Genomic DNA, 16,139 nt, shown 5'->3' with positions numbered 1-16,139 from the left:
GATTAAATCCAGAAGTGTGTTCTACTTTGGCCAACACAACCTTGCATGAGACTTACCCATGGTTTGGGTTCTTGGTACATGTTCGACAAGTTAATGATAATATAGGTAAGATATGTATTCCCCATCTAGGTATTGGCACAATGCTAGAGATGGTAGTGTCTCTCATATGTTACTTTATTGCATTAGATGCTGATCGGATGTTCCAGGTCAGCCTGTCCAATGCCCATATGCTGATGCCTGGTTGCCAGCCAAGTGTGAACAATATGCTCCTGGATGGGCATACACTGCTTGCTCTTGCTACCATCATGTATGCTCCTGGTGGAATTGATGGGGTAATTTATATAATCTGACCTATTTCTTCCTTCTCCAAGGACTAGTTTACACAGTCGCCTTTTAATGTTGCATGATTTTTCACAACAGGTATTGAAGCAATGTGAAGTGCCAAGCCATTGCCAATGGAATGTGGACCTTCCATTATTGAAGATGGCACTGACTTCCTATCCTAAACTCAGAGCAGCTCTCTTCTCACAGCACCCGTCTAACTGTGGGTCACCACCTGACATTACTCTCTACCACCTTCTTCAGGTACAGTGCAGATCCTGTGCTACATCAGAAGACATTGCGTATTTATGCTCTATATATGATGGAAGTCACGTCTTTAGAAGTTGCCGGTTTGCAAACACCATTTTCATATATCCTATTAAGAAATTCCGGATTGGTAGAAGGGGTTCCCCATTTATCACCCTCATCTCTTAGCCAACTGTTTCTGGCCCCATAGATTGTATAGTACAAGCATCGGAAACTGCGTCGTACAGCTGTCCACCCCCACCTATTAGATATTTATGGCCTACCCTAAGGATAGGTCATAAAGCCCTAAATCCTGGAAACCCCTTTTAAGGGGACCTTTCATGTCTGACATTGGCGGTATTATATACTGCTAGAAAGCTGAATGAATTCACTGTTTCTAGTGGCATATAATACCGCCAATGTCAGAGGACATGAAAGGTCCTCTTTAAGATTTCAGTTACCAGACAAGGAAGACAGTCACTGATCCTCACCACTCAGGAGAGATCCTAGGGTTAACATCTGGTCATACATCTTAGAGTTACTTATTGCTTCAGAATTTTCCTTTCTTCTTACAGTCCTTGTCACCCTTCCATCCTGCGCATTTCTTCACATGGCAGCCAACAAATTCTCTGGCGGCAAGTGGTAAGTAACCTGGTACAGCCCATGACGCACAGACTGCTGACATGTTGACACAGTTAACCATCTTTCTTTTACAGACACCATTTCTGTGCTCCCGCACTTCTCCTGTCCCAAGATGGTCAAAAAGCTGTCAGTAGTGGAGCAGCTGGATATATTCTTCTATTTACGTAGTGGCCGGCCCGCGGTCGCTTTTTCCACTTTCGTTGTCCATCATCTACTGAAAAGCAAAGTTCCTAAGCAGCTGTAAGTCTAGACTTACACTTTTAGTAATATGGAGTTTTTGACCTATTTGTGAACTTTACTTCCTATTTTTTTTTTTTATATTTCCCTTTTATGCCTTGTTTTACCCCTTGTGACCGAATTTTCCCATTTCACAACTTTATTCCTTTTCCTTTCTATTTCAGACTTAATCAGGTATCAGCGGATGTGTACTCACTCGCCTTGTCCTGCTTTCATGCCCCCGTTGTTATTTCCTCCTGTGTTTGCTTCCTTGAACTACTTGGACTTAGTAGCTACAAGCTCCGTGTAGATGTCAATGCGGCCAATGTAATCCTACAGCATAAGTCATCTCTCCAGGAGGAGGCAGGACACAAGTCCCACACACAAGCATTAGGTATGATAACTGAATCTTATTAATATTGTCTACCTACCGGTAGTACTACTAATATCACGTAGAAGACTGATGCTATTTCAGAGATCCTGCACTGAAACCCAACTGAAGCTTGTGCTGGCCATGGCAACATGGCCTCCGATACAGAGTACTTCATAAAGATGAGGCCTAATATCTGTCTATTTTTCAGCCCAGAAATTGTCGAAACTAGCGGAAAATGAAGTGGAGGTGGCGAAAGATCTTTTACTGAACTTGGAAGAGGTTGTGGATGCCAACTTGCAGCAGGAAGATAAGGCCAAATACATGTAAGAAACAGAAGTGGAAACCCTATTGTAAGAACAGAAAGGTCTTGTGGATGACAGTAAGAATAAATAAAATGTCCTCTGGCTTCTCTGACCACTCTGTGTACATGAAGACCTGCATTGTCATATCTGGTGTAAATAATTATAAGTCAGCCATGTAAGGCGGTCTTCTCCACGACATGCCCCTTTGTAGTCAGAGACTCCTCTTTGCTCTTGGCTGGACCAGATGAGAGTATGTGGGAGTAACTCAGACTGCCATAGTGTAGTGTGCTTGGAGTAATCTGAGAAATTGGTGGCCATTTTACAGAAATGAAGAGGACCCTCACCAGAAATATTAAAAATGCCACCTCTTGTATCTGAGCTATGCATGGTGCCTTTTATGAGATCTATCTAGAGCAGGGCAGTTCTACTGGAAGAAAATGGTATTAAAGTCTGGCTATCCATCAGAACCAGGACTTAATCTAGATTTATCTATAGATAGCATCAGTAGAGCATCAGCTATTACAGTAGCTGACTGTAATATGTGCATATGAATACACTGTATAGTGATATATAATGTCTATATGTTTATATAACACTTAGACTTTCCCAGTGCTCTGGGTGAGTGGAGGACAATGAGGAGGAGTTGGTAGATGTAAGAAATATGCCGAAATATTCTCTTCAAACAGAAGAAATAGTTATTTTTACTTTTGTGGGCCTTTTTCTGAAGATCAAGTGTTTTAGCAGCAGAAGAGCTAATCTATGCTGTTATTCTTAGGGAGAGTGAGAGATGTGTATATGTGATCATGAATTGCTTTTTTCCCCGCAGTCCTCTTCCTCTTCATAGTTTATGGGTCACGGTGGTGCAGTTCTGTCTCCTCCATGGTATTCCTATGAGCACTGGCTATCTGAGATACTGCGCACAGAGACAAGACTGGCTGCAGCTGCTTGTGCAAGCAAACAGCCCAGAACAGGTCAGTGCACGGACTCCCCATCTTCTCCATTCTTTCCAGGGTCTTGCTTAGTTTTACCTACATTGTCTCCTGTCCTTTTCCAGGTCTTAAATGTCTTGGATGACTTGAATCCAGTTCTGTATAGTCATATCTCCCTTGCATTGCAAGACAAAGTCTCCAGTGAATGTTCCTTGAAAGAAATTGGCAGTGACACAAACCGACTCCACCATGTGCTACTGAAATGCCTTAGTACAGGAGAACCAGGACGGATGCTTCTGAAGGAGTGTATGAGGTGGAAAGTGCCACTATTCAGTGTCCTGGCTGCCTCCACACAGGTATGACCTCAACTCAAAGCCTATCACATTGACCTCTATTACAGTAGCACTATGATGGCTAGGGGTAGACATTCAGGTACCTGCTTGTGTTGTGGCTTGGATACCCTCATGGCTTCACAGGGACTCAGCCATTCAGATGCATAACGCTCTTCTATTTTGCATACATATGGGCTTTACTTGTTAGATTCTTCATTTGTAGTATATAGACATAAAATGTACTATACTTCGAAAGCACTGATGGCTGTCTTCGAACTGTAGAAAAACCTAAAGGTGCATGACACACATGGAGGAGGAACAATCACTAAAGCCTTCCTTCCTTGACGTGTACTTTCATTGTTTGCAAACAGCACAGCCCGTTTTATGCATGGCAGTGTGCAGCCACTGACCAATGAGTTTTTATCCCGCTGAAATCAAGGGATCATCCGATGAACAGGCAAAGCCTCATTGATTGAGTGATCGACTGAAATATCAGACTGATTATTGGGATGAGCATTTGTTCCCAATTATTGCTTGTAATCTGGGCACCCCGCTGCTAGAGGCAGTATACATGGTTTATGGCCAGACACAGCTCTGCTCTTATTCCGATGAATGAGAGTAGAGCTACAACTTCCTTGTGCCACTGCTACAGTGTACAGATCTGTAATGATGACACCTGAATAGGAGCAGATCTGCATCTGGCTATATACCATGTATACAGTTTCCAGCAGCCAGAATAGCTAATCCATGCATGGTCAAGTTGTCGGATCCCCACCGATCAGATACTGATGACCTATATTATGGATAGGGCATCTGTAACCAAAACACATGGGGTATTGGACAACATCTTTAACCCCTAATATTTGCCCTAGACCACCAGTAATTTTAGCATTAAATGTTACTTTAACAGCCGTGATTTTGATATTGACTCTTTGTTTGCCCTTTTCGTGGCCCTAGATCATTGGTTCTCAACCTGTGATATGTGTACCCTGAGTGGTTTAAGGGAGTAAATGCCAGGGTTGAGAACCACTGCTGTGGCAGATTTACTGAGAACTCAGGTTTTGTCCCCCTGGGAGCTAGTGCCATCTAAACTGCCCGGGGGCTGCCAAGCAGAGGCAAGCGTCAGATGACATGAAAGGGGTTGTCCAAGATAAAATGCATTTTATACACTAATCTAAACACCCTCCCCCGCATGCTTTCTAAATGACTTACTTTGGCAAAAATGTATATTTACCCATATCCCTGGGACAGTCATGTGACCTCCCAGGTACATGTTCTGATTATCTCGTGATGTTCCGTTTCCGGAAAGTCACCAATTCCCCCTCCTGGAGCTGGAACTTTTTTCACAAGGGGTTACTTGTTTGAAAAGTTTGAGAAGTGTTGTAGATAACCAGAAATGGTGTCATTAACACCTTAACCACTAGGGAAACTAATAATAACCTCCAACACAAATCTGAATATAGCATTAGAGGGAAGATTGGCTCTGAAATAAACTTTGTGGGGTGGTTAAAACCCCTTATATACCAAATCTATATTTAAGACTTGCCGGACAATATATTTCTATTGTGAAAACCTCTCTTGTCAACTAACTGCTGGTTTGCTTACCTTTCCTAGTTCTCCAGCCTATCATTGTATTTTCTTCTGCTACTTAGGATTCAGACATCATCTCCTGTCTATGTGCCTGGATTGTGACTTCTGTGGACGCTGCCACGTATGCAGAGATCACACACACAGTGACTGATTCCATTGATCATAAGTGGAGTCTGGAAGATCTTGTGCAGATCTGGGATATTCTCCTGGAAAGGACAAACAGCAACACCCTGCAAAAAGCGTTCACTATATTTATGGAGGTACTTTGTGATGGGAGACATGCATATGGGAAAAATAGGTAGTAAGGAAGGAGGTAACTTGTGATGCGACTGTCTTATTAATGATGGGATGGGGCTCACAAAAGCTCTCACCATCAACATTAACAACTAAACTGGCCAATCAGGGGGCAGGTTACTTAATACAATAAAGCACAGTCAGACTGTGCAAGTTGGTTGATGATTGGCCGATCATGCCACACACTATATTTTTGGCTAATATTTTGGCGTTCCGTCTGAAAATATCCAGCACAACCAAACTAAAATCTGCCAATGAAACGCTAATGTATGCTTATAGTTTAAGAGTGAAATGAATAGAATGTACTTCTACTAAAATTGTGTCCTTCTTTACCTTTCCCCATGTCTACATAAATATGTCACAAGATGATCAGCTTCTCAGAACAACATCATTTTGAAATACTGTGTAGTGAAATGCCTTTCCTATATGTGGCCACCCAGTGGTTGTGATGGGAACTGCATTGATGTTGTTACATTGTGATATTATACTGAATTGGTCTTATGCAGTGCTTTTCTGAGTATGAGCTTAAGTAAGGGTGGACACATCTGTATACGACTCTAGTGACGCTGCTCTATTTGCTGTCTTTTAGGACTGCCCTTTACTAACATTACTTGAAATGTATGAGCTTTGTTTGCATCACAAGAATTACACACAAGCTAAGCAAAAAATAATGGATTTCCAGAGCAGCTTGACAAATGTAAGTAGCATGTGTCATTTCTTTATATGTATAGCGCTATGTATTAGTGGATAGTATATAAAATAAATGCCACCTTACAGCTCCAGTCTATGGATTGCTTTACGACCGCTACGATTCCTGTCTTGTGGCTTCATGCCCGGGCTACTCGCCTTCTGCAGCTGCTTCTTCTCCAGAGCCGCACGGACTATGAGCTACAGAAAGTTTTGCAACTTCTTTGTGATAGCGACAGCCAGAGCTTATGTGGAGGTAAATGCAATATGTTATGGGTGTAACTAATGTTAAATCCAGTGTTTCTGATGATGTAATATTCTGTTTATTCTCGTAGGAATGGATATTCATAAACTGCGCACCCTGTCGCAAATCCTGGAAGGTCAGCCTGTTGTCATTAGCAAGCAGCTTATACGGGACTATAGCCCTGCAGCCTTACAGGGCGAATGCCAGAGACTGCTGCAAATTCTGCTAAAAGATGGTGACTTTGCTTTGGCTCATCAAGCAGCTGAACTAGCTGAATTGCCCACTGACAGCTTGGTTATAGAAGAGGTAAATGTTTCTGGGCATCTGTACAGCCTATCTGTTGTAACCGCCATGTATATGTCAGTTGCATCAATCTCTCATATGCCACTGACATGACATACATGGCCAGCAGATATCTCACCATGGATTAACCCTATTGCCACGTGCTGGGTGACTCCAGAAAACACACACCACACATACACACCACCTGCTTTGGGAACATGGTCGCCTCAGTCTTTATTCTACTAGCTGTATAACACTGTTATACATTGTACATGTAGCCAGGATTATTACAGTGGGTAGCAAATATTGCTATTACACCCCATGATTTTTGTGTATGCCCTTGCACTGTATTTGTAGGGACTATTAGAATTTTCAGCGGCTTTGTGTTATCTCTATTCATATGAAGGTAAAAAAATGTTTTCAGAACCCAATGAATTCAATGCGTCTATTTATGTTTTTGTTCGTTTTTTCGATATCCTAAAGTAGAACGTGCCCTATCTTTATCCTTTTTCACAGATCCCTCATTACACTCAAGCCTACGAGGGAGCCATGACATTGGTTCCCAGACAGATGCAAATATTTTCCTTTGTTTTTCACAGCCATTGATCTCCACAGTCAAGTGAATATAGCCTTAGAGATTCCAGATCAAAGCTTAGGTGCCACAGACACCATATTTTGGGCATGTCTGTGGGACCATGCACATCTATCCACAATTTAGTTGTCTTCTGACAAGTTAGAGGACACACATGTATGGGAATTCTCATATAGTTCTCACTTTTTTTGTATAGGTGCTACAAGACCAAAGCCATCTTCGTGAGAACAAGCAATGGGATTGCCCACAGACCCGGGCACAGTATTGGCAGAAATGTCATGTCACTTTTGGCACCAACCAGGTGTCCCCTGTAGTAGCTTCCAACTTCTTCCATTCTCAGGCTTCCCAGCAGACTACCACTAGCACCCTAATAGTAGAGCAGATGGAGGCGCTGGCAGAACAAGAGCTGTTGTTCACACTCGCAGGGCACTGGCTTTCTCTAGACGAAGGGACTTCCCTGAAGACGTTAGAAGAATTAGAGCAGCAGATCTGGAAGTATCGCATTGAGCGGGAAATATTAAATCGGACTGATGGATGTCGGCTAATGTCTTTGCTGTCTGCTTTTACTACTTTCTCCTCAGAGCTCTCATTTTCTGGTCTGCCTGCTCTCAACTCTCCTCAGCTTCTAGACATCTCCAGTCTTCCTCCACTACATGGTATAAATCAGCAGGCAAAGGACAGTACAAACTCCTCTATCCTGCGCTGTTTCATAGACCGACTACTAGATGACAGTAAGGTACATGAAGCCAGCCGGGTGTGCAGGTACTTCCAGCTCCCCCATCGTGATGTATGGATTGCGCTAAGCTGCCGTGCTCTGGCGTCTGGGGAAGTGACAATGCATCAGCTTCACCCTGATATCCAGAAAATCATCGCTGACGGTATAGAGGCACAGGAAGCTACATGGAGCCGAAAAAGGAGACTGCAAAGCTGTGAGTGGCAAGAAGTGTCTGTATTATTGCAAATGACAAGGAAATCTTAAACCATGAGGTCACTGCTGGGTGGTCTCCTATATAATAAAACATCTGATCGGACCCTATACTTTTATACATTGTTTTAACTGACTTTCACTCCTTTGTCTCCAGCGTCCAGTGTGGATTCCGCATCTTCTCACACCCCCATCAACCCTGTTGTAACATATCTGGAGGCCCTGAAAGATGCTTGTATACATGGAAAGACTTTTTGCAAACAGGCTCTGTGTATGTATGAGCTGAGTCAGGTATGTGACAGTTTGCAAGCGTGTTACTAAAGTGGATGTTTGTAAATGCAGCACAGTATGGGGACAGATCTGCTATCCTATTAGCCATAGTTACACAAAAATATTGTGTTATGTCGCTAATAAATGAGATTAAAGAATAAAATGAGCAGTTTATAAATCCAGTGTAGTCATAAGGAGAGCACCCACCCCTCCCCGTGCTACTATATGGATGAGCAGGGGTGCGCTATCCTCATGAATACACTGGACTCATAACTATGTGTTCGATCTGGGGGGGGGGGGGTTATCCCTCCCATCAGCCAAATGAACGAGTGTACTTTGTACATTTTTAGCTAATAGGAGAGCGGACATGTCCTAATACTTTATTGCAGCAATTTGTCTCAATCTCCATAATCTTCACTTTTTTGCATTTTCCCTTTGACGTCACGTTTTAGGATCTTGGTTGTTCCTTCTCTGAAGTATCATCCCGAGATCCCTGTGAAATTCTGCATACCTTGCTGTCTAGTCAGCGCCCTGAGCTTTGTGACCGGGCACAGGCAGTTATCACTTCGCATGGGCTTTCCCCTGACACTGTAGCCCGAATAGTAGCTGAAGGAAGCCTGAAGATATGGAGGACACTACACAAGGAAGGAGGTTGGTGCTGGACTGTAGAGACTGTTGAGAAGGATGGTGTCTGGTAAGATTATAAGTCCGTCATAACTTCTGATTGTTTGCAGGCCAGTCTGAGATGTATAATGTGGTTGAGAAAAGATCCAACTTTCTTCAACTTGCCAAACTGTGTCCTGATCCAACTCTGGTGGGGTCATATTTACTGGATGACCTGGAGACTGTTCCACTTACCGAGCTTCACTGCAGTCAGTCCCTGGAATTCTTCTATATTCTATTTTCTAGTTGTCTTACTGCCTTATCCTGAGACTCCATAACACCTGCCATTTTTCTTGCTTTAGTTATCGAAATCCTCATCTCTGCTCACAATTGCTTCAGCCTAACCTGCCACCTAGAAGGCATACGGCGCGTCCTACAAGCATGTCGCCACCTGATAGAGATGCATTTGGCTCCCAACCAAGAATACAGCCTCATGGTATTTTGTCAGCCTCCCTATGTTCTTCTTTCTCAGTTGCTTCATGGAGTTATTTTATTGGTGTTTTTCTCTGGTTTTATTGTCCTTTAGGTTTTACTTCTGACAGGGATTGGTCGATACAATGACATGGTTTACGTTTTTGATATCTTACACAAAAACCAACACTTTGAGGTTTTGTTGAGGAAGCATCTTGATACAGTGAGTATGACATTCACTAGTGAGACGTCACAGATATTCATTTATGATTCCATCTTATTCTTATGGTAGAGTTGGAAGGGACCTCAAGGGCCATCGGGTCCAACCCCCTGCGAGTGCAGGTTTTCCTAAATCATCCCAGCTATATGTTTATCCAGATTCCGCTTGAAGATTTCCATTGATGGAGCGCCCACCACCTCCCGTGGCAGCCTATTCCACTCTCTCACTACCCTCACTGTCAGAAAGTTTTTCCTAATGTCTAATCTGTATCTCTTTCCCTTTAGTTTCATCCCATTGCTTCTTGTACTTCCTTGTGCTAATGAGAATAGGGTAGATCCCTCTGCACTGTGACTACCTTTCAGATATTTGTAGACTGCTATTAAATCTCCCCTCAGCCTTCTCTTCTGCAAACTAAACAATCCCAGTTCTTTTAGCCGCTCCTCATAGGACATGGTTTGCAGACCTTCCACCATTTTGGTTGCTCTTCTCTGGACTTGCTCCAATATATCGATGTCTTTCTTGAATTGAGGCGCCCAGAACTGTACACAGTATTCCAGGTGTGGTCTGACCAGGGAAGAGTACAGCGGAATAATGACCTCTCTTGATCTAGATTCAATGCTTGTCTTAATACATCCCAGAATTTTATTAGCCTTTTTTGCAGCAGCACCGCACTGTTGGCTCATGTTGAATTTGTGATCTACTATTATGCCCAAGTCCTTTTCCCCTATGCTATCACTTAGTTCTATTCCTCCCATACTATATATGTTTTTTACATTTCTGTTACCCAGATGTAGAACTTTGCATTTGTCCCTGTTAAATACCATTTTGTTTGCCTCAGCCCATTGTTCCAGTGTGTCTAAGTCCTTTTGAATACACTCTCTCTCCTCTCTAGTGTTGGCTATTCCTCCTATCTTCGTATCATCTGCAAATTTTATGAGTTCCCCAATAATTCCATCGTCCAGATCATTTATAAAGATATTAAAAAGTACTGGGCCCAGAACAGAGCCCTGCGGCACCCCGCTTTTGATTTTCTTCCAGTTCGATGTGTAGCCATTTAGTATTACTCGTTGTGCCCGATCATTAAGCCAGTTGTGAATCCACCTAACTGATTTTTTGTCAAAGCCATACTTAATCATTTTTTCAATAAGAAGGTTATGTGATACTTTATCAAATGCCTTACTGAAGTCAAGATATACTATGTCCACGGCATTCCCTTGGTCCAACCATTCAGTGATTTTGTTGTAGAAGGAAATCAGGTTAGTCTGACAAGATTTATTGGTCATAAAGCCGTGCTGGCTCTGGTTAATTAATGCCTTCCCTTCCAGGTACCGAAGTAAAGGGGATGTTCCATTGTGTGTAAATGTATGTGCATCTCTAGGAAAATCTCATACATTATTACAGTCTTCAGTTTGATATGTTCTGTATAGTATAACATTATCTGATAGTATGTTCCCTTCGTCTATGATATACATTCAGAAAGGTGGATTGCAGACGGCTCTCTTGGAATATATTAAGCGCTGTCACCCCGGTGACAGTGAGAAGCACAACATGACAGCCATGTGTTTCAGTCTGTTTCGGGATATTGGCCACAACCATGAGCATGCAGCAAAAATTCAACTCCGTTTAATCCAGTCCAGGCCTTGGGGTAAGCGGTTCATGATCTTTGTACAGTATACATGCTCTGTTTAAATTGCATATACTACTGGTACAGAGCTGTGGAATATATTGGAGGCTATTGCAAGGTGATAGTAAAAAAAAAAGTTTATTACATAGGTTGTCCCACTAAAATCCTATACATTATACTTCAACTCACCCATAGAAATGAATAGGACGGGTGTTCTTTTGTGTCCACCACTTCATTTGGAATGAGGAAAAACACCCCTGTTCTCCAGTAGTCAGACCCCCGACCGATTTGCATCTTATCCTGTAGAACAACCCTTTTTATATATCATGTCTTTTCCCTTCTGAGATGCATATACTACATGGTAGAGTATTTGTTATGCTCTTTGTCCTACAGAATATTGGATGTCGGACGTGGGAGAGCTGAGATCTTCTATCATGAAGGCCCTCACTCTGCTGATCGACGCTGCTGAGAGTTATTCTAAGGTAAGAAGGTTACATCCTGATGTATTCTAGCAGCCAAGGAAATGTGAGGTTCTTGTATAATTCTCCTTAGTATCCCACATTTACGTAACTGTAGAATATTTTCTAGTTTATCCCAAGGGTCTCAAACATTCGTCATGCGGGGTAGTCATTTGCACAACATCTTCTTCCTGTTTCTGCCAATTCAGTTGGATAGGGAGAAGAGAATCCCTGACCTCGATGTAATCCTGTGACTCTATCAAAGGCTTTCAGGACCACTAACTGTCCACCCCCGCTCAGATTTTATCATCAGTTTATTGATGACAATACCTTACCTTGTACAGAAATACTTCATTAAAATACCATGGAGCAGTACACATAATCTAACATATTCAACGTTCCTTGTCTCTATACAGGATGGGTGTGTGCGCCAGTCCCTACGCTGTGCCCGCCTTACCCGCTTATTGACCCTACAGCTTCATCTGTTGAACAGTGGTCACCAGACAAAGCTTATTAACCTGGAAAGAGAGAACTTAGTAGAGCCCATACTGGCACTGCCAAGGTTTTACCAGGTATGTCTATGACTCCTATCAATATCTCACAGGTTTTACATAGAGCATGGTACAAACCTGTCATCTTCTAAGTGTTGTGTTTTGTACGGTCTTATAGTATAGTCTTGTATTTAATACAGTCTTATAATATTGTTTGGGAATGCCAGAAGCTTTTTTGTGTAGAGGAAATTTGTGAAGGAGCCATTATGCTGAAAGAGGCGTTTCATGTCCTAATGAATATACAGTATTATAGACTGATAGAAAGCACGGTGCACTGAATATGGTGCACTGTCGGCTTTCCTGGAATGTGCCCCGGTGTCAGAAGGGCGGGCCTTACACCTTAGCGTCATCACTGTGAGGTACGCCCCATCTGTCTATACTTTTCCATAGACTTGTACTATTAAGTGAAAGGGCGGACATACCTTACTGATGAGAACGTGAAGGGTCCTCTTTAAAGGGGTATTCCCAACTCATAGAATGATGCCATGTGGTAGCATACTTTATGATTGGTAGTGGTCCAACCTTCTGGACCCTCACTCATCCTAAAAATGAAGGGGACACAGAAATGATTCTGTGCTGTAGCCCCTCACAGTTTTGGGGAGAACCTGCTGAACACAGCCATTCAAGTAATGGGATCACCTGCAATTCTCTGTGCAGCCATCTTGCCGGGATCGTCACAACACAAGAGGGAACAGTGAAAGGGCCTCAGTAGTGAGGGTATACTGTTGCCCCATTATGCTTTGGGTTATTGAGGGTTTCAGAGGCCACCCAACAATTGTAAAGGGATTACAAGGGAATTTTAAATTGTGTCATAGCCCTTTCATGTAGAGGATTGGTCAGGGTCCCAATGATCACATACTCTCCAGTTAGGAAGTGCTGACATAATCTACTGACGAGTTTTCACTTCCTATTGTGGAAAAATCGGTGTAACCTAGGAAATAAGTACTACAAGTGGAAGCAGAATGTTATTGTCTTGTGCATATAATCACCTGTATATGGTATATATATTTCATCCCCATGTTACCATCTTTTCTTAGGCTGTCATTGTTACTGAAGCCTACGACCTGCAGCCAGACTGGCCAGACATCCTCTTCAATAAAGTGATTCTTAGTGGAGATTTTCAGTACCTAGAAGAGTTCAAACAGCGCAAGCTTCTCAGCAAGGAAATGTTCGAGCTGTTGTCAAACAAGTAAGACGGCAGCGCGTAAGATGAAAGGGAACTGGGGTGCGGTTATTACAGGTACTTTATGGAAGAGTAATAAGCCGGCTGCACCAGAGAACACTACTCTCACCAATATGTATCCCAGCAAAGAACCACATAGCACGCTACACGCTGTTGCTTGTTCGTACACGTTTTCACACTTGCCTCACTCATTTTTCATCCTGAAGCTGTATGATGATGATTCTCATAGACGCCCTTAAAGGGATTTTCACTGTCTGATAACCTGTCCCACAATAAGGAAATCATGGCTGGGTTTCTGACAACTCCCAGACCATAGAAAGATCCTGCGTTCATAGTCCTATCCAATTGCGAGCTACCAAGACAACAGACTGTAACCACTAAGATGGTTAGAGAAAATCTTTAAAACTCAGCAAAATTTAGAATTACTTATATTTGCAAAAACGTTTAACTTTTGTCTACAGATTTAACTATGGGAAAACACAAGGGATAGTTTAGATCCCCTTGAAATGCCGTAGTGATCATCTAGAGAAGGCGTTAGACTAAGACCTGAGCACATGAGACATCACAGGATTCCCCTCTGCAACTACACCACCAGGAACACAGTACACTTTCCGTCCACACCCAGTTTTAGATCTGGGAGAAATTACCAGGTGCTTTCCAAGGGATGGCGTATTCATAAAATAAGCCATCTATATTAAGATTGGTGGGTAGACAAGTCATGTGTACCCTTCAGAGCAGCATTTTGTACAGTGGATTTCCCTCCATCTTGTAGCCTATGCCCGAGTAATCCATCCATAACCTTCATCAGATCTTTTCTATTTTCAGATGCAAACTGCACCCACCTGGATCCACCGGGTTGCAAAACCTGAAGCGACTGATCAGTTATTGTGAGGACATTAACACGCGTTATAAACTGGCTATAGAGAACAAGTTCTATGATATCACCGATGTACTGATGAAAGACTCGCATACACGATGCTGCCTGACAGATATGCTTTCCCGATGAAGGACCTGAGGATCAAACTGGACACAGTATATTTTATATGGCTGTTATTTTCTATCAGACGTCTTGGTCTCTGTGGAGTTATGACTGCCTGTAATGACTTCTGGTTGAATGAAGGAACAAATGATGTTTTCAGGAGACTCGAAAAGTTTTTTTTTTTTTTTTAGATTTTACTAGCTAGTATAATAGAAGCGTCTGTATACGCTGTTATTGCAGTGCAGCACTGTACGCCACTTTATGCTGATTTTGCACTAAGGGCTTGTTTACATGAGCAGGTTTAGCTTTGTATCCCCCTGAAATTTTTTGCCTAAATTAAACTGAATCTACTTAGCAGAAACAGGTACCTTTATGTGGGCTTTTACCCCTCATCTTATCTTCATTGATTTTCTAAAGGATTATGAACCCTAACACAATATTTTGATCTTTTGAAGTGCGTTTTCTACTATAGGCCATTTAATGGGTCGATGTACATTACATTTGCTAGTCGTGTGACACAATGATCGTTTGCTTATGGAAAGAAGGTCTAAAGCCGAGCTTAATATTCCAGTTTTCTAAAACTTTATGAATGTTTTTCTTTTTCTGAGTGACTTTATAAATTGTGTGTATAATGTCTTTACTTGCGCTCTATAATGCAGCCAATACTGTCAGAGGAATGATATAAAATCTGTGGAGACTTGGTTACAGACTACAAACAACCTCTGTGAAGTCTGATCCTGCAATGATACTTCACCCCCCCCCCCCCATATCAGACCCCAATATGACTGGAGGTACATAGGGTTGGGTATGCTGCTGAATTTGGCTGCAGCCTGACACTCAGCATTGGGAGTTTTTTGATATAGCAACAAAAAAAAGCTGCGTTTCCGCAATGTGCCATCTTAGCCTCATGCTGTCCTCAAAAAGGGGCATTGTGAGGAGCAATGCATGCATAGGAGTCCCACCCACTCCAAATTTATGATCATTTATTCCAGTTTCCTGCTCTTAAATGGTGCCTAAAATCTACACCAGCAACAAGCTAGCATAGATTTCAGTACAGGTCCTAGGCCCAGCATAGGGTACATCTCATAAATGAGGCGCGTCCTGGGTTGGCAGAAGGGATATGAAGATTGGCCGTGAAAATGTCAGTTTTCATAAATCTCCCCCAGTGTGTATAAGATTTGGGTAAATCTTCTCTACTATACAGGTTGGGCACTGGCAGGTCCTGGGCAGCATACTTGCTGTGTGAACATCTCATGTATCCCCAGCCTTAATCTACTGAATTACATGCTAAGATATGGTATGCTTGTAGTCTGTTTACCAAGGAGACGCTTGGGACTGTAACTGAGTTCTTGGACAAAACTAGAAGAGCTGTTAAATAAATAAAGTTCTATGTTTTTTTGTTTTCTTTTACAACAATAAAAAAAAAAAACTACTCTAAGATTGTTCTTATTTGCTACCATCCCCTGTGGAGTGCAGGGAAGTTAGAAGAGAAGTCTTCCTTTCACCATTGAGACTATACCAAATGGGCCTGTGCCGGTCAGCTAATCCACCTTAAGGATACTGCGCTCCAGCCCGATAAATCAAATAAGACCGATGTAGAAATCAGGAAATGTTGGCGAGAGGGAGATTGTTTGTTAGTGTGTTTGGTATAGTCTTAATGGGAGATGCCATGCATCATCCATGGGGGTTATAGCAGAAACTCTGTGGTTGTGCACCTGAAATGTACAATCGGGTACGCGGTGGTGTCTTAAGACTTAATCTGTTTGGCTTCGTTATGGAGACACTAGTGATAAGTATAAGGCAAC

At 42.4% G+C, this 16,139-nt stretch overlaps 1 protein-coding gene across 1 annotated transcript in view; it reads left to right on the top strand.

Annotated features, from left to right (window-relative positions):
* Positions 1 to 15,697, top strand: part of SPG11 (SPG11 vesicle trafficking associated, spatacsin) — a 39,090-nt gene extending 23,393 nt beyond the window's left edge. The window contains exons 18-41 of the mRNA XM_075273123.1: positions 2 to 105; positions 187 to 332; positions 421 to 585; positions 1,143 to 1,209; positions 1,284 to 1,449; positions 1,611 to 1,819; positions 2,007 to 2,121; positions 2,927 to 3,071; positions 3,155 to 3,385; positions 5,014 to 5,211; positions 5,835 to 5,942; positions 6,023 to 6,188; positions 6,268 to 6,482; positions 7,247 to 7,979; positions 8,133 to 8,266; positions 8,698 to 8,896; positions 8,980 to 9,117; positions 9,211 to 9,344; positions 9,435 to 9,542; positions 11,016 to 11,184; positions 11,557 to 11,645; positions 12,038 to 12,193; positions 13,210 to 13,361; positions 14,181 to 15,697. Of these exons, the coding sequence (XP_075129224.1) occupies positions 2 to 105; positions 187 to 332; positions 421 to 585; positions 1,143 to 1,209; positions 1,284 to 1,449; positions 1,611 to 1,819; positions 2,007 to 2,121; positions 2,927 to 3,071; positions 3,155 to 3,385; positions 5,014 to 5,211; positions 5,835 to 5,942; positions 6,023 to 6,188; positions 6,268 to 6,482; positions 7,247 to 7,979; positions 8,133 to 8,266; positions 8,698 to 8,896; positions 8,980 to 9,117; positions 9,211 to 9,344; positions 9,435 to 9,542; positions 11,016 to 11,184; positions 11,557 to 11,645; positions 12,038 to 12,193; positions 13,210 to 13,361; positions 14,181 to 14,361 (4,228 nt within the window). The 3' untranslated portion in view covers positions 14,362 to 15,697. The remainder of the gene's footprint in view (position 1; positions 106 to 186; positions 333 to 420; positions 586 to 1,142; positions 1,210 to 1,283; positions 1,450 to 1,610; positions 1,820 to 2,006; positions 2,122 to 2,926; positions 3,072 to 3,154; positions 3,386 to 5,013; positions 5,212 to 5,834; positions 5,943 to 6,022; positions 6,189 to 6,267; positions 6,483 to 7,246; positions 7,980 to 8,132; positions 8,267 to 8,697; positions 8,897 to 8,979; positions 9,118 to 9,210; positions 9,345 to 9,434; positions 9,543 to 11,015; positions 11,185 to 11,556; positions 11,646 to 12,037; positions 12,194 to 13,209; positions 13,362 to 14,180) is intronic.
* The last annotated feature ends 442 nt before the right edge of the window (positions 15,698 to 16,139 follow it).

Source organism: Leptodactylus fuscus, chromosome 5, assembly GCF_031893055.1.
Source record: "Leptodactylus fuscus isolate aLepFus1 chromosome 5, aLepFus1.hap2, whole genome shotgun sequence".
Lineage (NCBI taxonomy): Eukaryota > Metazoa > Chordata > Amphibia > Anura > Leptodactylidae > Leptodactylus > Leptodactylus fuscus.
Note: the sequence above shows the minus strand (reverse complement) of the source record. Positions and strands in the feature narration are given on the sequence as shown.